Raw genomic sequence first — 19,102 nt, 5'->3', positions numbered from 1 at the left:
TGAGGACCTTTGTGCAGGCAGCAAGACAGTCCTGGTCTTTCCAGCTGCCCAGGGCTGTGAGCTGGCATGGGGGACTGTGTGCCCAGTCTGCTAGGGAGGGACAATGCCCAGGGCCATGGGCCGAGGGGAGCAAGGAACCTGAAGGGCTCAGCCACTCTGCACACAGCCCAGCAGTGGCTCCTGCAAACTGCAAAGGGTCACCAGGGACCCACTCCTTGGGCCTGTCACCGAAATGCACAACCAGCCTATGCCAATCAGAAGTCAGGGAATAAAACACCACCACCAAGGTAAATGTTTGCTCCTGTATCCCTGCCAAACTGGGGCTCCTGAATGTGCCTTTCCACAGGTTCAAGTATTGTAGAATTATGGAATATCCTGAGTTGGAAGGGACCTACAGGGATCATCAAGTCCAACTCCTGGCCCTGCACAGACCCCCCCCCCCATAATCCCACCTTGTGCCTGAGAGCATTTAACAATGCTGCTGGAGCTCTGGCAGCCCTGAGGCTATGAGCATTCCTTGAGGAGCCGTTCAGTGCCCCAGCACTCTCTGGAGGAAGAACCTTTTTCTGATATCAAACTAAACCTTCCCTGACAGTGACAGAGCTTGAGTCATTCCCCCAGATCCTGTCACTAGAATGAGGTTCTTACACCTTTTGATTGTTCAGGTACAAGATGATTGATCCCCAGTACCCACTGCCAACCCTTCAGACCCTGCAAAGCAGCTCTCGCCTGTTCCCAGATCCAGGTGTCCCTGGAGGTGGTCGTGCTGGAGTGACTGATCCATCGCACCCGATGGCTCAGGGACAGTTTCAAAGCCATGTCCAGGTTGCTGGGATACTGCCTTATGGCTGTTCTGGGCTATCTTTTACCCTCCATATACTTCTCTGAGCTTCCTGGAGCAGATCCATCTTTCTCAGAGCAGATCCCTTTCCTGGAGCAGACCCCTCTTTCCAGGGCTGGGCATTCTTTGCTCTGTTTGAGTGCAGCATAAGCACCACCAAAGTCTGCAGCAAATCCCCACCAACCCGTCACCCACAGGGTACCACAGGGTCTAACAATCAGTAGTAATGTCAGTGTGCTTCCACATGCAGGGACCGGATGGGGTGTCCGGGGCTGGCGACCAAGGTCACTGGTAGAGGTGGCTGGCATGGCCGGGGTAACCAGGATGGTCAGGGTGATTGGTTGGTCAGGGTGGCTGGGATCACCAGGATGAACAGGGAGGGTGACGGGGGTCAATGGTGTCACTGGGCTGGCCAAAGTCACCGATGATGGGGTGGCCGGGATGATGGGGGTGACCGGGGTCATTGGCTGGCCGGGGCGACCAGAGTGGCCGAGGTCATTATGATGGGGTGGTCGGGGTGGCCAGGGTGGACAAGGTGGCTGGGATCACCGTGTGACCAGGGTGATAGGGGTGACCGGGGTGACTGGGTTGGCCGGGGTAACTGCGATGATGGTGTAGCCGGGATGGGCCGGGTCCTTCCGCCCGCGCTGCCCGCCTAGCAGCGACCGCACGGTGCCCGCTCCGCCCCCTCTGCCCCGGGCACCGAGCCCGGAGCGGGGCCGCGCTCGCCCCCTGCGGCCCCGGAGGCCCCGGCGGAAGCGGCGCGGGGCGCACATGGCGCTGTACAGCGCGGCGGCCGCGGTGCTGGCGGGGCTGGAGCGCGGCGAGGGCGGCCTGAAGAGCCTCGTGTACAACAGCGGCTTCCCGGTGCGCCCGGAGGGAACGGGGGTGCAGGGCGGCCAGGGAAGTCGCACCCGGGAGGGCGGGAGGAGCCCGGAGCCCGGCGCGGGCCCGGTAGCGCTCATCGCTGGCTGCTCCACAGCATGTCCGGCAGCTGTACGCGCTGGTGTCCGAGACCCTCCGCTACGCCTCGGTGCTGGAGAAGCTGCTGGATGGAGCCGCGCTGCTGGAGACCGAGAAGAAGCTGCCGCCGCAGCTGGCGAAGGTACGGCCGTCCGCGGAATCCCTGGGCCGTGGGACCATGTCCTACAGCCGCGCTGTCCCGGATTCGCAGAATCCCCAGGTCGTGGTGTCCCGGAGCCGCGGTGGCCTTGGGCGGCGGGACCAGGCTCACCTCGTCCCCTCCCCGCAGGTCTTGGTGTATGACCTGCTCTTCGGCAAGGGGCTGAAGTGCGGGGGCCGGTGGAAGGCCCTGGCCCGGCGGCACCGGGCACGGCTGGAGGCTGAGCTGGCCCGCATGAAGGTGCGGCACAAGGTGAGCCGCAACGAGGACCTGCTGGCCCCGGAGAAGGCAGTAAGCACCGCAGGTGAGTGGGCTCGGGCTGGGTGGGCACCCTGTGTTGGGAGCAGTGGGGTCTGTGTCTGACCTGTCCGGCCCCTGCAGCCTCCCAGGTCCCGCGCTACGTCCGGGTCAACACCCTGAAGACTTGTGTGGATGATGTGATCGAGTTCTTCAAGCGCCAGGGATATGCCTATCTGGGCAAGGCAGCCAGGTGAGTGTTTCTTTCTGCTATCCCACCTTTCCCGGAATGTCAGCAAGTGGGATGAGGTCTGGTGGGTTGAAGGGTTGCTGAGCTTGGTGCTCAGAGTGATTGGGTTGCGGTCTCTATCACTCCCCACTCTTAGATGCTGCCTATCTGGGTGCTGCCTGGAGCTGGTGAGGAGCTATGGGATGAAGGGATTTCTCAGCCTGGGCTCTGCTGTGAGCAATGGGATTAGGACTTTGTATTCATGCTCCCTGTGTCTCTTGGACAGTGTGGAGGAGCTGAAGGCCCTTTCTGGAAAAAAATTCATGTTGGATCTGCATCTTCCGGAGCTGTTGGTTTTCCCTTCGCAGACAGACCTCCATGACAACCTGCTGTATACTTCAGGACACATAATTCTGCAGGACAAGGTGGGGGAACTGGGGAGCAGAAAGTTGCAGGGGCAGGAAAGCTACTGACAGGCATGAAGGGTGAGCTCCTTCCACAATGGCTCAGCTTGCTGCAGCATTTAAGTCAAAGCAGAAACTGTGGGACACCCCTGGGGCTTTGCTTCTGTTCTTTGATGGTTCAAGATGAAATTCTGGGGTATAAAATCCCTGTGGGAGTTGGGAGGAGCAGGGGGCTGTGGGTTGGGCAAGGCTTTTAGTGGAGCGTGGTGGTGGCCTTGGCCCTGTGTCATGGTGGTCCTTGTGACTCCACAGCATCAGCCATGCCTGAGGAGGGGCCAGGTGTTTCTGCCCACCCCTCTGATGGTCTTTGCCCTCTTGCAGGCCAGCTGCCTCCCTGCCTTCCTCCTTGGCCCTGTTGCTGGCTCCCATGTCATTGATGCCTGTGCTGCCCCTGGAAACAAAACAAGCCACCTGGCTGCCATCCTGAAGAACAAGGGGTGAGGGCAGGGTTGTGTGCAGGGGTGGAGGGAAGGGGGGAGGTGGCCCTGGTCCCCCTCAGCCCACAAGAAGATGGCAGGAGGAGCTACAACCTGTCACCAGCTCAGGTGAGCTGGTCACTTCTGGGCCACTGGAAGGACCTGAGGGGACATGAAGTCTCATAGAGGTTCACTCCCAGCCCCCAGCCCTGGGCCCATTCCATAACCCTGCCAGAGGGGAGGCAGCTCTCAAGGTCTGCCTGCCCAGTATTTGAGTGTTCCTGGAGGCCAGGTGGTCTGTTCACAGCTTGTCTTGGGCACTTGGCTCTGCCTTCAGACAGATCTTTGCCTTTGATGTGGACCCCAAGCGCGTGGCCACCATGAACACACTGCTGACACGGGCAGGGGTCACTGGCTGTCAGCTGGTCCAGCAGGACTTCCTGACCGTGGACCCCAGAGACCGCAAATACAGCAGGGTAACCCACATCCTTCTCGACCCATCCTGCAGTGGCTCAGGTAATGTGCGGGGCTCCAGCTGCTCACTTGGAACTGGGCTGTGGGTGTGCAAACCCTGGGTGACAGCTCCTGTCCCACAGGAATGGTGACGCGGGGGCCAGGGGAGGAGGCGGCCCCGAGTGCTGAACGCTTGCAGGCACTGGCTGGCTTCCAGCGCCGTGTCCTCAGCCATGCCCTGAGCTTTCCAGCTCTCCAGCGCCTGGTCTACTCCACCTGCTCCCTACACCAGGAAGAGAATGAGGATGTGATGCAGGCTGTACTGCAGGAGTGGGGCTCGGCCTTCAGGTGGGTCTGGCTCAGGGAACCTGGGGGGCTGTAGGGCAGTGTTTGGTACTGACCCTTTTCCATGCCGCAGGCTGGTGACTGCCTTCCCATCCTGGCCCTGCCGAGGACTCGCGGCCTTCTCTGGAGCAGAGAGCTGCCTCCGTGCTTCCCCTGCAGAGACCCTCACCCATGGCTTCTTCGTGGCTGTGCTGGAGCGGTGCAGGGAAGGGGCTGCTGCCCCCAGGTGAGGGGGGGCTGTGGGGGACTCCAGCTGCTTCTGGGGGGCACCATGGCCAAGGTCAGTGCTCTGGGCACCCTGGGGAGGGTGTGAGGGGGTGTTTGTGGCTCAGGCCTTTTGCTCTTGTCTACAGCTCCCTGCCTGCAGCAGCCAAGGAGAACCCACAGCCAGGAGAAGGAACAGAGCCAGGAGCAGCTCCCAAGAAGAGGAAAAAGAAAAAGCAGCGGGTGAAAGAGTGAAACAACATTTTCTGGACAAACCCCTGCACAGCTGGGGCTGTGGGGAACACATACTGGCTTGAACACAAGTCAAGCTATGTGCTAACTGCAGTCATAGCGAGAATTCTGTAACGCTGGGGACTGAGTGCCAATGCTGGGACCACCCTGATGCCAGGAAGGGGCAACTGCTCACCCAGGGCTGCCCCTTGCAGCCAACCCCTGCCCCAGGTTTGCTCCCAAGGCAATCCCCACTCTGCACCCTGCAGGGCTGGGGTCCTCCAGCTGGATTAAGGGTAGTTTATCATGTTCCCTCCTGAAAAAAATTCACTGTAGGGATGAAGCAGATTAAAAGTTTCTCTCTTTTCACTGTTTTTTCCAGTGTGTTTGTGTAGTCCTGCCCTGAAACTGCCACTGTTCATAGTAGAGGCATAGTGGGGGGAAAAAGGTGAAATAATAATAATCCTCTCCCTCTCTTTGAACCGGGGGAGCAAGGACACATGAGCCAGAGGGTGCTGCACCTGAACCCCACTAGCACCACCCTGCCCTGGGAATCCCAGCCCCAGGAAACATACATGGGCACAGCCAAGTGAACAGAGTCATTTTATTTTAAACCGGAGACATAAGAAGCAAGGAAACAAAAATTGCACATTCACACTAAATTCCTCATCAGCCAACACCAGGAATGATCCAAGTCTTCAGTCAGTTAAAAACCAGCCTCTCCCCAGGCGCAAGGGGCTCTCCCAGCAGGGCCTGTGTGGTAGGGAAGGGACAGCCTGGCTCCTCACGGGTGCGTGGGACTACATGGGGCAGCTACTTGGGGGCAGGACCCAGAGTCAGGGTGGCCTCAACCTTGTCCCAGCTCATCCCCGTCTTCTCAGAGCTGACCTGGCCAAACTCTGGCACCTCAGGGATGAGGAGCAGGTGCTCTCCTGGCCCAGGATCCTAACGGGTACAGGGAAGGACACACAAGGTCAGTCTTGGCAGGCAATAGCCCCTTGCCCTCTGCGGTCCTCTATGTCCCATTACTACAGGGCTGTGTCCCCTCTGTCCCACATAGAGCCCATCAACTGCCCTTTCTGCTGGGAGAGATGTCTTGACCCTGGCACTCAGCACCATAACATGAGAGCTCCTGCTCGCCACCCTCAGAGAAATAATTAAAAACTTTAAAAAACAAACAAAAAAAGGTTTAGTCACATCCACATACATCACATTTAAAAGGAAGGGGATGATGAACAGTGAGGGGAGCATGGCAGAGCCCGCAAGATGCAGCTGCCTTTCCCAGTACAGTGCATTCCCACAGGCACAGGCAGGGTGGGAATAGCTAAACACTAACGGCTTCAGGGTAGGCAACTTCACTGAACCAAGCTTGAAGGAATTTGAAGGCAATTTAGCTTAAATATAAAAATAAATTTTTATTTTGTTAAAAAATGTTTAAATATTTGTGATTTTTTCTTTTTTTTTCTTTTTTTTTTTTTTTTTTTTTTTTTTTTTAATTTAGACCCCAGCAAACACACACATTCACACGGCTCGGAGAGTAAAAACCCAGCAGCAAAGCACTCCTGGGAATGGAGTGCCCATCCCTCACCAGGGACATGGCAGGGGGTGGCTCTTTGGTGATCCCCATCTCTGGCAGTCTCTTCCCACAGAAGCTCCAAGGCAGGGAAGAGTGGGAATCCCACTCCGGGCTAGATGGGGACAAGGGAAGCAGCACCACAGTTCCTAGGAGCTAGTAAAACCCACTGGGATGGAAATGAGCTGAAAAATGAAAAACAACTTGGATTTGGGATGGAGGGGAGAATGCATCTGCTCTGGACTCCTTCTGTGAGCAATTCCAGAGCCCCCTGAAGTGCGAAGAGAGGGGAAAGAGAGAGGAAAAGGGAGTGGAGAGACTGCCATAGTTGGAATCCCCTGTCCTAGCTGCCTTTTAGTCACAACATAGAAGATACAACTCCCCAGCACGAGTAGCCACGCAGTGATGCTACTGTCAACACCCAATTAGCCAGGGCACGTCTCCCCCCAAGGACTGGTGCCCCCGAAAAAGAAACTCCAAACAGCAAATCCGGCATAACCAACATGCCGCCACACACACGGTTTAGCTCTTCCTCCAAACTCGATTCAGTGAGTGCAGGAACAGGAGCACGGATAAAGCAGAACTGGGGAGCAGGGGGCAGCCCACAGCCCCACGAAGCAGCGGAGATGGAAGAGGGGTGGGGGGACCCCCATCCTCACCCCGTGCCTCCAGCCCAGGTCCCAGGCTATGGCATGTCCTCAGCTGGAGGTAGCAGACATTAGGTCCCAGGGGTGTCACCCAGCCACGCCCATGCCAGTCACCTGTGGCACCGAAACAGAGCCAGGCTAGAACTCACCCTGGCTGCAGGCATGGGACCATGTTCACCAGGCCATGGGATGAACAACGGGAAAGATTTTGGGACCTGGTGAAGACGGCGTCTGACAGCAACTCGGAACCACAGCATGTCGCCAGCCAAGCTCTGAGCGGGACATGGCCTTGGGGCTGGCTAAGGGCTAGGGAGGGGCATGGAAACAGCTAGAAGAAGCAAATGGGGAGAAATGTACACATTATTAAACAAGGCAAAATAAATTGAGGGAAAGAACATTGTGGATATGTACAGAGATTTATCCAGTCTTGGGTCTGGAATTGTTCAAGTAACAAGAGTTTGGCTTATCCTGTCCCAGCATGGTATATCCAGTGGGTGTCAGAGACGGGGCCTGGTCCCACCACAGGGACAGCTCCAGTCCAGAGGCCCCCACACGTGAGCCAGTGGAGCCCAGCAGCACTAGGGCTACTTTTTGCGGGTGTGCTGCCTCCGTGCCTGCAGCCGTTGGCGAGTGCCCATCTTGGATCCTGCCCCAATGGAGAAGGCGGGAGTGGATGAACCTGGAAGCAGAAAGGTTGCTCAGGTTGCTAGCTTTGGAATCAGTGCAATCCTCACCCTGGGAGGAATGGAAGGCTTGGCAAGAGTCCAGCATGTACTCCCTGAGCCATCTCCCAGAGAACACCTGGCCCTACCACTGTCCCCAGCCTAAGGGGACACCATGACCCATGAGTTCCCCAAGGCTGGAGCACCAACTCCCTCCTTACCAAAGGAAGTGCCGACTCCTCCAAAGCTTGAGGCAGGAGTGCTGGGTGTCCTGAAGGAAAGGGTGCTGCTTCCACTGCCCACAGCTCCAGGGACAGGCGTGCCCTGCCCAAAAGTGGGCACTGAAGCTCCTGGAAAGCAACAGGTCACTGTGAGACAGGGTTGGCAAAGGAGAAAGAGCCTTTGGGAGCTGGTGGCACCCAGAGGAGGTACAGGATGCTCTATGGGGGCTGAAGCACCACAATCCCCCAGAACCAGCCTCTGCTCCTGAAAAGCCCTTTTAATGCAAAGGTACACTCTCCAGATAATCCCTGGACTCTCTGAACAGCAGGGCCGCACAGAAGGATTTGTCAGAGAGGAACAAAGACCTTGGCCTTGCTAGATCAAGGAGTTGCTCACTGTGTCGGTTTCAGTTCCATGGGAGCTGGGAATATCCAGTGAGGAACTCAAGTGTTAGGGAAACATAACAGTTTTGCTGTTAGGCACAATCCATGGAGCAGTTGCTGGCTGGCAGCATTCCAGCTCACTAAGGTGTTCCAGGTGATTCTTAAGGACTCAGACGACCTCAGCTCCTGCAGGACACTTGAATGGGCAAAGTCGGGGAGCTGGTGCCTTCAGAGGGGCCAATGAGCAGAGTTTAGGGATTCCCCTCCTCAGAGGGGCAGGATCGTTACAGGAAGTGATGGGAGTGCCTTCCCTTTGTACAGCAAGGCTCTGCATAGCAGGAGTACTGGCCTCACCAGGGCTGTGGACCCTGGGCACCTTGGCAAGGTCCATCAGAAATATTCCTGCCCAACTCTAGATCCTCAAGATGGCCTGCCTGCCTCCATCCCATCCTGGAAATGTTCCAGGCCATGTTGGACAGGGCCCTGAGCAACCTGGTCTAGTGGAAGGTGTCTCTGCCAATGGCAGGGGGGGTGGATCAACATTATCTTAAAGGTCCCTTCCAACATGACCCATTCCATGGTTCCACAATGACTCACCTCCAAATGCAGGCTTGCTGTTGGGAGTGCTGGTCATGGTGAAGGCGAAGGGTGTGCTCTGGCCCTGTGCTCCCAGCGCACTCTGCGGCAGAGATGAGCCGAAGGGTGCTGCGGCTGGGGCTGCCCCACTCTGCCCAGCCCCGAAGTTGAAGGCCACAGCTGGGGACCCACTGCTGAGGCCCGGTGTACCCATCCCAAAGGCGCTGGTGGAGGGGCCCGGCTGGGTACTGGCCCCAAAAGTGAATGGAGATGGAGTGGTGCCAAAGACACTGGCACCGGTGCTGCTGCTTGTGGTCTGGGTGGTGGCACCAAAGCTGGATGTGGTGGAGGTGGCTGTTCCAAAAGAAAACACCGAGGTGGTGGTCCCAAATGCTGCCTGGGTGCTGCTGGTGCCAAAGGAGCCCTGGGCACTGGTTGTGCCAAAGGCTGGCTGGGCACCACTGCCAAATGCTGGCTGAGCCACCGACTGTGCCGGGGAGGCTCCGAAATTGAATGGGGGGGTGAAGCTGATGGGGCCAGCAGCAGGCTTGCTGGTGGGCACCTGGCTCTCAACAGCTCCAGCGCTGAAGGTGAGCTGGCTCCCAGTGCCAGGGTACGGTGGCGGTGGCTTTGTGCTGGCTGAAAAGCTGCCAAAAGCTGAAACTGAGGAGCCGAATGTCAGCGGCGCTTGAGCTGTGGTGGCTGGGGCAGAGGTGGTCAGTGTAGTGCTCCCAAATATGCTAAAGCCCACGGTGGTGGCAGCAACCGTTGAGTTTGAAGGTACCTGGCCAAAGGCAGGGCCTCCTGGGACACTGGCGGTGGCAGTGACTGCAGCTGGAGGTGGCTTCCCAAACTGGAACACAGGCCCTGAGGGGGTAAAGCTGGTTTCTGTGCTGGGAGCAGAGCTGGAGAGGCCTCCAAACAGGAAGGGCTGTGTTGTGCTGGTGGAGGTGGCAGCAGTGACAGTCACACTAGCAGCAGGGCCAGTGGAAGCAGGCGGGTTCTGTCCAAAGCTGAAGACAGGTTTAATGGTGGCATCCGTGGAGGAACTCTGGGTGGTGGCAGTTGTAGCTGCAGTGGTGAAGATGATGTTGGGAAGACCCGTGATTCCTGCCAGAGCAGCTGTGGAGGCAGTTGTCGGCTCTGAGGCTGGCTGTGCCGCAGATTTGAAGGCAAAAGGAGAAACTTTTGCTGGAGATGAAGCTGCAGTGATGCTGCCAAAGATGGGCTTGAATATGGAAGATGTGGAGGATGTTGAGGCAGGGCCTGAGCTTACGGGCATGGTGGCTGTGGTGGAAGTGACAGCTGTGCAGACTGCTGCATTCTCACTCTTCGGCACAGCACCGAAGATGGGTTTGAAGATGGGGGTTGTGGTGGGCATGGCAGTGGGTGGAGTGGGCACAGCAGTGGATGCAGTGGGTGTGGCAGTGGCCATGGTGGGCACAGTAGCGGCCGCCGTCACTGCTGGCTGGCTGGCTGGCTGGGTGTTCAGCATCCCAAACAGGATACTTGGCTTTTGGAAGGAGGGAGGCTTGCTGGGCGTCTGGCCCAGCTCAGTGAACACAGGAGGGGCCAGGCTGCTGGGGGGTTGCACCACCAGGGCAGTGGGAGCACTGGGGGAAGGTGTGCTCAATACAGGCACAGGCCTGGTGTCAGCAGAGATGGCAGGAAGAGAGCTTGACTCCAATGACACAGCAGGAGCAGGTGGCTGTGCAGCTGACAGAGGTGGCTGGGATGCTGCCACAGTTCCAGTGGAATCTGGAAAGGGGAAAGAGCTTATTTATGGACAAGGGGACACCTTCAGAAGCCCACCCTTCGGCCACGGTACTGACCTACGGCTGCAAAGGCTCCCAGAGCTCCCATCACACCTAGCCCTCCATGGTTACCATAGCTTCCAGCATGACCAGGGGCTCTGCATCCCCAAAGGTGTTCCCTCAAGCCCTGAATGCTAGCTCTGCTGCCAGCAGAGCATTTGAACAGACGTTTTTTGTCAGCTGCTTCATGCAGAGACAACGAGGAGTTCCTGCTGCACCTGCCTGACTCTGCTGGCATTCCACTGTGCCAACTCTCCTCCTCCGCCTCACCTGGTGTTGTGGACACAGCCTGGCTGCTCTGCATCTTCTTAAGACTGTCCAGAAGTGAGGAGCTGGCTGGGGCAGGAGCTGTGGAGGCAGGCATAGGCCCAGGGGAGGTCACAACAAACACCGCTGGCTTGGACACAGGCATCGTCTCTGCAGTGGTGCTGGGGACTGCATCTACAGGGAAACAGCAAGATATCAGGACCCACAACTGGCTGTGAGGAACAAACCCTTAGCAGAATTTCCCAGCAGGCAGGGGAACTGCACCTATACCCTACAGCCCTGGGCAACTTCACCCAGCACCACAAAGCACGAGATTTCTTCAGCTGGAAGGCATCAAGAGCACCCCCAGACCCAAGCTTGTTTCTACTCCTCCACATTTCCAGCCCATCCTTACCAGCCTTATCCTCCAAGACACTGTTGAACCACTGCAGCACTGCCTTCTTCTCTGCATCCAGGTCCTCTGAGGTGACGGAGTAGCCCAGCTGAGGTGGTGGGGGCTGCCAAGAGAGAGCAGCAGCAGCTTAGCTCCTTCCCAGGGAAGCGGGCAGAGCCTCTCTGAAGGTGTGCTGGCGACTGTCTGTGGTGAGCCCTGTGAAGCAGGTGGTCCTGCCGCAGCTGCTCGGGTCCCGGACACTGGTGGGCCCCCGGCGTGGCACTGAGGGCATGGCAGGCCTTCCCCAGGCCATTACCTGGTCCGGCAGCAGGCAGCACAACCACGCACAGCCCACCAGACACTGGGGCTGGGGAGAGCGTCACTTCCCACTCGACCAAGGACGGGGCCTCCTTCCTGAGGGCAGGCAGGTCAGTGTGCCCCCAGCCCTGCAGAAATTGCAGTGAGCACATTCTATTGCCAGAGTGGGACCAAAAAGCCTGTGAGACAGCAACATACCAGCACTAGCTGGTCCCCACGGAAAGATGACAGCAATGGGATCTTCCGCTTGCGCTTCCCACTGCTCCCCGAAGCAGATGGTGGGCTCAGGGAATTCTGCTTCTTCCACACTGGTGACTCCACACCTATAGAAGGACACAAGTTAGGCCGAGCTCTGGGCAGAGAAGTGTTTGGTTGTAGTGATGGGTCTGTCCCTTCTGACCCCACTCTGGGTGGCCCCACGCAGGGGGCAGGGCCAGGGGCATGGTTTTAAGCTGAGGACAAGGTTGTGATACCCTGAAGAGCAGCTTCACATCCAGGAGGTCTGTGACATGAGGCTGGTGGGGCTCTGTGGGGCAGTAGCCCCTTCCTAGATGGGAATCCCATGGATTGTGCCAACACACTGCCTTACCCAAAATACGTGCCACAGCTAGCACTGTATTATGGGGCCCATCTGCCACGGGCACAGAGGATTTCCTCTCCGTTTTAGCTGAGGAAGCATTGGAATAAGCTCAGACTGGAATTTGGTCAGAGTACTACTCATGCTACTGCAGTTTGCAGATCAAGGCTGACACCTGACCCATGCTGGGCTGGGAGCTGGAACTCCCCTTTGCAAGCCAGTTCCCAGGCATCTGCTAGCACCCCAACACTGTCATCACCCCCTTATCACTTGGAAATCCCACTAGGGCATCACTAAGGGCAGAAGTGCCACTGCCTTGGGACCAGCACATGCCAAGTTTCCAAGTGACCCCTCAAGCCAATCCCACTGCAGACCTCGGCTGCCTCCTGTCCTCCTCTCTTGCTTGCACTGGTGACCTGGGTGCAGTGTCAGAGCACACCTACACTTACCTTTCTCTGTCTGCAGCTCCTTGTCTAATTTCACTGGGGTGGAAGCGTTGGAATGCTGTGACTCTTCTTCCCTGTGTAAGCAGGAGGGACAGTTAAGGTCAACCCTGGGCCCATCCCTGTCTGCAGGGAGCAGGATGAGACTGAACAGGCTGAAGACTTGCAGGAGTATCGCTGAAGACTTGCAGGAGTATCCCTGATGATTATTTGCCTCCTGCAAACAGATCTCAAGACAAAAGCTTTGCCCAACTCCAGGGAGAGGAATTGCTTCCTCCTCCAGGCTCAGGTTGGCTGAGCCTGAGCACCCTCCACAAGATGAGTCAGCCTCAGAAGGGTAGCTGGGGGTCTCAGATGGCAGTTACTGCCCCTTGCAGGTTGGGCCCATCCAGGTGGTTGTGCCAGTTTTAGTTCTGACCTAAGTTCAGGCTCCTCTGATTTCAGAAAGAAGAGAACACAGGCTGTGCTCCAAGGCAGGCACTAAAATACAGATCCTGGGATTTGACTTTGACAAGGCAAAAATCAGGGCCTGTCTCTTCCTAATGATCTGGCAATCCTGGCCAGGCCAATGCCACCAGGCACCATCACTACTGTGGCAACCTGTGCCCTTAAATCTCTGACCTTAATGGGGAGTGGGCCAGGGGTGACACAGCTTAGACACACCACAGCATGACAAGGTGACAGGGAGGCCAATTGACACAAGTGGGTCTCTACATCACTGTGTGTAGGAGAGGAGCCTGGACTGTCCCAGCTCCAGTGGAAAGTGGGATTTACATGCTAAGATGGCTGGGAAAGACCGCTCTCTTGCTGGCTGGCCATCAGCTGATTACCTGGCTTTCTTGAGAGGCCACTCTGGTGTCTGGGGGCGGGAGGACGCTGGGCTGGACAGAGGGGACACACTCACACCTCTTCTCTTCCACAGCTGGAATGCAGAGAGATACCAGCAGTAACTTGGCATGGGTCTGGCAAAGAGTACAGGCCCCCTGCTCTCCCACAATAAGCCCCATTGCCCAGGGCCATGGTTGTTGAGCCCAATGAGCTCAGAGCTTCTCCTGCTTCACCACCACTTAAACTCCCCTCCACATTTTAGGGAGCACAAAATCTGGCCACCCTAAGCTGAACCCACATAAGAAACAAGCAGCCTCCAGGGCCTTTACTGCCCTGACTGAGCCCAGGGAGGAAGTACACTGCTGGGACCTTGCCTTTGTGTGACACAGGTAGAGGCCACCCAACTGCTTTGGACACCCTTGTGTGTGGGGCTGCTCTGGCAGGAGGCAGCACCTCCTTGCCAGGAGTTCAAAGCAGATGGGATTCCAATGCAAGGGTGAGACTCTGCAGTCCCAGCAAACCCCTCCCTCCCACCGCCTGGAGCAAACCTTTCCCCACACAGACAAAGCTCCAGTAGCCATGGCTATCTGTCCCTGGCACATTTGCAAGCCCAGCCAGGCCACAAGCAGTGCTCCATCACTGTCAGCAGGTGGGACCTGAGTCAGAATGGGAACACATGGCTCCCACACTGCTGATTCCTGCTGAAAAGATGTCAGCACAGCAACACCATTTTTTCCTTCACCTGGATCTATCCAGTCAAGCAGACTGACCAAGAAGAAGGAGAGAGGAGAAAACAGTCTCTTTCTTGGTTTGGTGTAAAAGCAGTAGTACAGCTCAGCCTGGGAACTCCTCCAAAAACTAAACAATTGCTGCTTGGCCCACGGCCCACAGCTCACCTGCTCTCTGAGGTGGTGAGACTGCCAGGCTGAGCCACACTGGGTCCAGACACCATGCCACACCACTGTCTCCTCACGAGCCCAGAGCTGGGATTACAGGGGTGATCCCAAAAGAATGCCAAGATACAGTGTCCCTACCTGTGTGAGGCCCCGGCTAGAGCTGTAGGAGCTGGCAATGGCATTGCGGATGGAGCTGGGGATCCCACCAGCGTAAGTGTTGTTGAGGGAGCTCATGGAGGAGGTGCGAGACCTCTTGTTAGAGCAGTCATCTGGGCACTGTGAGATGAGGCCCCTCTTCAGAGAGCCTGGCCTGGGGGGGGGATGAAGGTTTGATGAGCTCCTCGCTGCTCCTGCCCATTGGTCCTTTTCATACAGGGCAGGTGGAGGAAGGAAATCCTGCTTAGAAACAACTCTCAGCAGCAGCACAGCCTTGCTGTCACAGGGTGACAGACAGAAGGCACAATCACAGTCTCTCTTGCTCTGCCCTGAAGATAGGCTCTGCAAGCAAAACCCAAGCCCCTTTTTCCAGATCCCACAGACATTTGCTCCCTCCCATTCTAGGAGCTGCTTTTGGCCGTTGGGCACTTACTTGGGTATAAGAGAAGCAGGGGCACCATTGGCTATCAGTGGCTCAAATGCTGACTGCCCACTTCCACTGCTGTCGTGGCGCCTGTGGGAAGAGAGTGTGAAAGCCTATGACAGTGTGGAAGCTTCTCCCAGCCTAGGGAAAGGCAGGCTGAGCACCCAGAGAGAGATCAAACCTTGCTTTTTTCCTGGCACCCAATACTCAGGACAGAGCTTTTCCCCACCTACACCCTGCTGCAGATTTTCTCTCCCTATGGGCCTGTCCTCATTGACTCACCCCAAACCCCAAGAGCTCATCCAGCTGCCTGCTTGGCACAGTAGTTTCATGTAAAAAAAAAAAATTTGCTTAAATCCATTACTCTAAGCCAAAACACTTCTAGAAATGAGCTGCTCAGTCTTTCTGAACAGGATTGAGCTCTGACCTCTTCCTAACCACTGCCCTGGACAGTTCAAGTAAAAAACTGAATTGCCCTTCCCATTATGATTTCATGAGGATCTGAAGTGTCAAAATCACAAAAGACATCCTACTGTAAAGTGGAACTGGAGGTGTAGGACAGCCCTGTCACTTGGCCAAAAGCTCCCCTCAAGCCCAGGGCAAACTGACTCCAAGGCACAGGTGGTCCCACACTCTCCAGCTGACACAGCTTCCTTTCTGTCCACCAAGTACACGAAATTTTCTATCTACAGCCATTCCTTGTGCTTGCCAGACATTAATGCCTTCAAAATTGGCTTTTGTAGCAGAGCTGTGTATTGACAAATTACAAAAACAGTTTAAAGAAAAATACTCTGAGCTCATTTTGTCTGCGCACACATTCTGTTGTCCTGATTGGCTCTTGTGGGGCTCAGATCCAATGAGCCAAGCATTCAGAGATGGGAATTCAGCACTGGAAGAGGATGGTGTGCCCTGCTTTACCCTGCTCTGCTCCCTGGGCCACCTACAGCAGCAGCCCCGGGGCAGGACAATGCCCCAGGCACTGCCCAAGCAGTGTCTCAGCTCCCCATCCCAGCCCAGATGGAAGAGCCTCCATGAACACAACTAGGAAGGACAAGGCAACTCTTGGAGCAAGTCCAGAAAAGAGCTACAAATTTGCTAAGGGGACTAGAGCACCTTCCCTGTGGAAACAGGCTGAGACATCAGGGGCTGCTCAGCCTGAAGCAGAGAAGGTTGTGTGGACATCCCAGCAGCCTTTCAGGATCTGAAGGGGTTTGCAAGGAAACTGGAGAATGACTGCATCAAGGAGTGCTGTCATAGGACAAGGGGGAAAGGCTTCAAATTGAAAGCAGGGTAATTTAGGCTAGATATACAGAATAAATACTTCCCTCTGAGAGTGGTGAGGCCCTGGAACAGGCTGTCCAGAGAAAGTGTGGCTGCCTCATTCCTGGAAGTGTTCAAGGCCAGGTTGGACAGGGCTTGGAGCACCCTGGTCTAGTGGAGCATGTCCCTGCCTATTATAGAGGGTGGCACTGGATGACCTTTACGGTCCCTTCCAACCCAAATCATCCTGTGATTCTAGGAAAAGCAGGAGGGTGGGATAGCAAGACAGTGCTGTGGCTGGGTGGTTGGAAAGGCTCTGGCAGACCATGGCTCTCAGGATTTGCTCCTTGTCCTTCCTATGGACACTGGCAAAAACATAGCACCCTCCCTCCTTCGAACTCAGGGATGGAAGTTGCTGACCTTGAGTAACAAAAGCAGCAGTGTCTCATTTTCTCTCTTGTTTCACCTCCCTCTGCTAGATCAGCTCACAAGGGAAGTGCTTGGAGCTCTCCAAGTGCAATGCTTCCACCTGGTAATCCCATCTCTCCTGGGAGCCTGGGGCTGATGGAAGGACAGAGCCTACAGCAGATACCAACATTTCCCACCATGCTTTCTCAGTCTTCAAACCCCTGTGAGGAGACAAGCCTGTTCCCACCTAGGCTTCCCAAAACACATCCCAGCCAGGCAGGGGAACACACTGGACCCACACCTAAACCACATTCCTTTGACTGCAAAGGAGAACTTTCAGATGCAGCACCAAGGGCTGGGTGATGGATGGGGTGTGCTTCCTCTCTGCAGTTAACTTCTCACAGTACTTTTCCAGCCCTGAATCCAGGTCTCATGGGGCCTGGCATGCTCTGGGATACACCTCATTTGTCACCTCTGGAGCAAGAATCCCATTTGTGACCTTCCCAACGCACTGTCTGCAACTTGAACAGCTCCCTTTTTACCTTCTTTTGGTCTCCTGATCATTCTCAAAAGTCTGGTCCTCCTCCTCCACAGCCCTTTTCCTGCTCTCCCTGATGGCATTCAGCACAGTTTCCTTCGCACATGGGTCAGGGCTGCTGGTGGCTGGGAAGGCCAGAGGTGAGACCAGCTGCTCTAGACTGTGGAACAGAGCACAGTGAGGTGTGAGACAGGCTGGGGTCCCGGTCTGATCCCCCCTCAGAAGGGAGGACACAGGTCTCCCCTGCAGCCCTTCCCGGAGGTTTGGACAGCACCATCCTCCCAGCCACGCGGTAGCACTCAGAATGGGATGCTGCTCCCGGGCACAGCACAGTGGACTGAGCGTTCCTCACAGTGTGTCCTGGTTCCCACCGTGGCTGACAACCGGGCTCCTCCCCCAGGTGTGTCCCGGTCTCCCCCGTACTCACGCTGGGGATCGGGCGATGCCGACGGCCGGCGGGGCAATTCTCACGGTGACGGGGCTGCGGAGCGGCCCTGCCCGGCGGGCCCAAGGCGTACTGCGGGGGGAGCCGCCCTCCCAGCGGGCGGCGGGCAAGCACAGAGGCACGGCCGGCAGGGCCTCAGGCAGCGGGTAGCGGCGGCGCGGGGCCTGCGGCCGGCAGCGCGGCACCCTGTGGGGACAGAGCGCGGTCAGCACCTCCGATGCGGTCTGGGGCTTCCCCACCCGCTCTACCCCAACTTCCCCTTGCTTACCCGGGCTGCGGGCGACGCGGCGCGGCCCTGGCGGCCGGGCCCCCGTTAGCGGCGGCTTTGCCGGGCGGGCGCGGGGCGGGCGGGCCGGGCCGCATGGCACACCAGGCGCCCGCCGCGCCCAGCGCCGCCGCGCCCAGCAGCGCGCCCCGCAGCAGCAGCCAGGCCAAGGCGAGCACCAGCGCGGCGGCCACGGCCAGCGCGGCCCTCACGGCCCCATCCCGCCCCCCGCCCGGCCCCGCGCCCGCCATCGCCGCGCGCCCGCCACTCCCGGCGTGCTCTGCGGGGCGGGGGGGCGGAGGGAGGAGAGGACGAGGCGGGGCTTAACAGCAGGGCGGAAGCTTCCCGAGTGGGCGGAGCTTAGGGCGAACGCGGCCGGCCCTCTCGGCGCGTACAGCGGAGGCGGGGCTTAGTTGGAGGGACACGCCCAGTAGGCGGGGCTTCAAGTCCCAGCGCGACGAGTCCTGCCGGCATGCACGGAGGGACCGGGGTCCCATGGGTAGGCGGGGCTTAACGAGAGAGGCGGGGCGAGCGGGGCCGGCCCCCTTGCGTCAACGTGGGGGCCATGGCTTTATGGGGCGGAGCTTCTGGGGTGAGCGGCCCTTCCAGCCGCGCGGGGTGGGCGGGGCCCGAAGTAGGCGGGGCTAAATGGGCGGGAGCACGGCCAGCCCTGTCTCCGCGGGCTTTCGGCATGCGCAGAGTGGGGCGGGCGGGGCTCAGCCCCGGGACCCCACATGGCCCTCCTGTCCTCCCTTCTCGTTCCCCCGCCGGGGTCTCCCCCCGTCATCCATCTCCCCTGTTCCCACCGGCACCTTTGGGCTTGCCCCAGCCCCATCCCTTCCCCACCACGTCTCCCCCACCCAGCTTCCAATTTCCCCATCTCCAATCCACAGTCCTGTTTACCATCCCAATTCCCATGTACTCCCGGTCTCTGTGTTCCTGTCTTGTCTCTAACAACCCCGCAACATCATTCCAGCCTCCGTGTTCCCCCCTCTGCCCCTCCCCATGTCTCTCTCCCCACCCTGTCCCCTACAGCCCCCCTATACCATTCCAGCCTCTGTGTCCCGCTGTCCCAGTTCCTGTCATATGTCCCCAGTCCCGACCCTATATCTGACTTTGTGTCCCACGTGCAGGAGCCCAGCGGCAGGCACATTCCTGCCTCTCCCCAGTCACCACCGTGTCCAGCCTGTCCCCTTGTCTCAGCTGAAGGGTGCCATTGCCACCATCCTGCTCTGGGGACAGGGCTGGAAACTGCGGGAAATCTCTGGCTGGCTGAGCCCCTGGGTTCCTCAGGAGACATGGCTATTCCTGGGGATATCCCACCCCACTGCCAGCCAGTTGTGTTCTGCAGGGCAGGGACCATGGCAGGCAGGGACAACAGCAGGGAAAATGACAGGGACGGTGGCTGCTGTCACAGGGCTTTCTGCATCCCAGGGGTCCAGGTGGCCCTGGCAAGGCAGGAGGAGACTAGGTGCCACCCAGAT

At 57.7% G+C, this 19,102-nt stretch overlaps 2 protein-coding genes across 2 annotated transcripts; one reads left to right on the top strand and one right to left on the bottom strand.

Annotated features, from left to right (window-relative positions):
* The first annotated feature begins 1,549 nt into the window (after window positions 1-1,549).
* NSUN5 (NOP2/Sun RNA methyltransferase 5) lies at window positions 1,550-4,912 on the top strand. The gene is made up of 10 exons (XM_054647183.2): window positions 1,550-1,708; window positions 1,824-1,946; window positions 2,094-2,268; window positions 2,346-2,454; window positions 2,717-2,855; window positions 3,216-3,331; window positions 3,648-3,826; window positions 3,907-4,111; window positions 4,182-4,334; window positions 4,462-4,912. The coding sequence occupies exons 1-10, from the start codon at window positions 1,616-1,618 to the stop codon at window positions 4,565-4,567; spliced, it is 1,398 nt and encodes a 465-aa protein (XP_054503158.1). The 5' UTR covers window positions 1,550-1,615; the 3' UTR covers window positions 4,568-4,912.
* A 221-nt stretch (window positions 4,913-5,133) lies between these two features.
* LOC129129422 (nuclear envelope pore membrane protein POM 121C-like) lies at window positions 5,134-17,884 on the bottom strand. The gene is made up of 13 exons (XM_077188573.1): window positions 17,622-17,884; window positions 17,336-17,539; window positions 16,913-17,068; window positions 14,712-14,792; window positions 14,261-14,432; window positions 13,229-13,320; window positions 12,405-12,475; window positions 11,577-11,701; window positions 11,082-11,184; window positions 10,691-10,861; window positions 8,628-10,364; window positions 7,647-7,775; window positions 5,134-7,442 (listed from the first exon to the last, which is right to left on the bottom strand). Exons 1-13 carry the CDS (start codon window positions 17,867-17,869, stop codon window positions 7,348-7,350), a joined length of 3,384 nt encoding a protein of 1,127 aa, XP_077044688.1. The 5' UTR covers window positions 17,870-17,884; the 3' UTR covers window positions 5,134-7,347.
* Window positions 17,885-19,102: the final 1,218 nt, after the last annotated feature.

The sequence above is a fragment of the Agelaius phoeniceus genome, chromosome 20 (genome assembly GCF_051311805.1).
Source record: "Agelaius phoeniceus isolate bAgePho1 chromosome 20, bAgePho1.hap1, whole genome shotgun sequence".
Lineage (NCBI taxonomy): Eukaryota > Metazoa > Chordata > Aves > Passeriformes > Icteridae > Agelaius > Agelaius phoeniceus.
This window is presented reverse-complemented; position numbering and strand designations above follow the sequence as displayed.

Bases quoted from the DNA above. Each gene is read 5' to 3' on its own strand.
- LOC129129422 (XM_077188573.1), bottom strand. From the start codon at position 17,869: ATGGCGGGCGCGGGGCCGGGCGGGGGGCGGGATGGGGCCGTGAGGGCC. The intron at 17,540-17,621 runs GTAAGCAAGGGG...CTGTCCCCACAG, and splicing joins CCGCGTCGCCCGCAGCCCGG to GGTGCCGCGCTGCCGGCCGC. The intron at 11,185-11,576 runs GTATGTTGCTGT...CTCTCTTGGCAG, and splicing joins GTGGGGACCAGCTAGTGCTG to CCCCCACCACCTCAGCTGGG.
- NSUN5 (XM_054647183.2), top strand. From the start codon at position 1,616: ATGGCGCTGTACAGCGCGGCGGCCGCGGTGCTGGCGGGGCTGGAGCGC. The intron at 2,269-2,345 runs GTGAGTGGGCTC...CGGCCCCTGCAG, and splicing joins GAAGGCAGTAAGCACCGCAG to CCTCCCAGGTCCCGCGCTAC. The intron at 4,335-4,461 runs GTGAGGGGGGGC...TCTTGTCTACAG, and splicing joins GAAGGGGCTGCTGCCCCCAG to CTCCCTGCCTGCAGCAGCCA.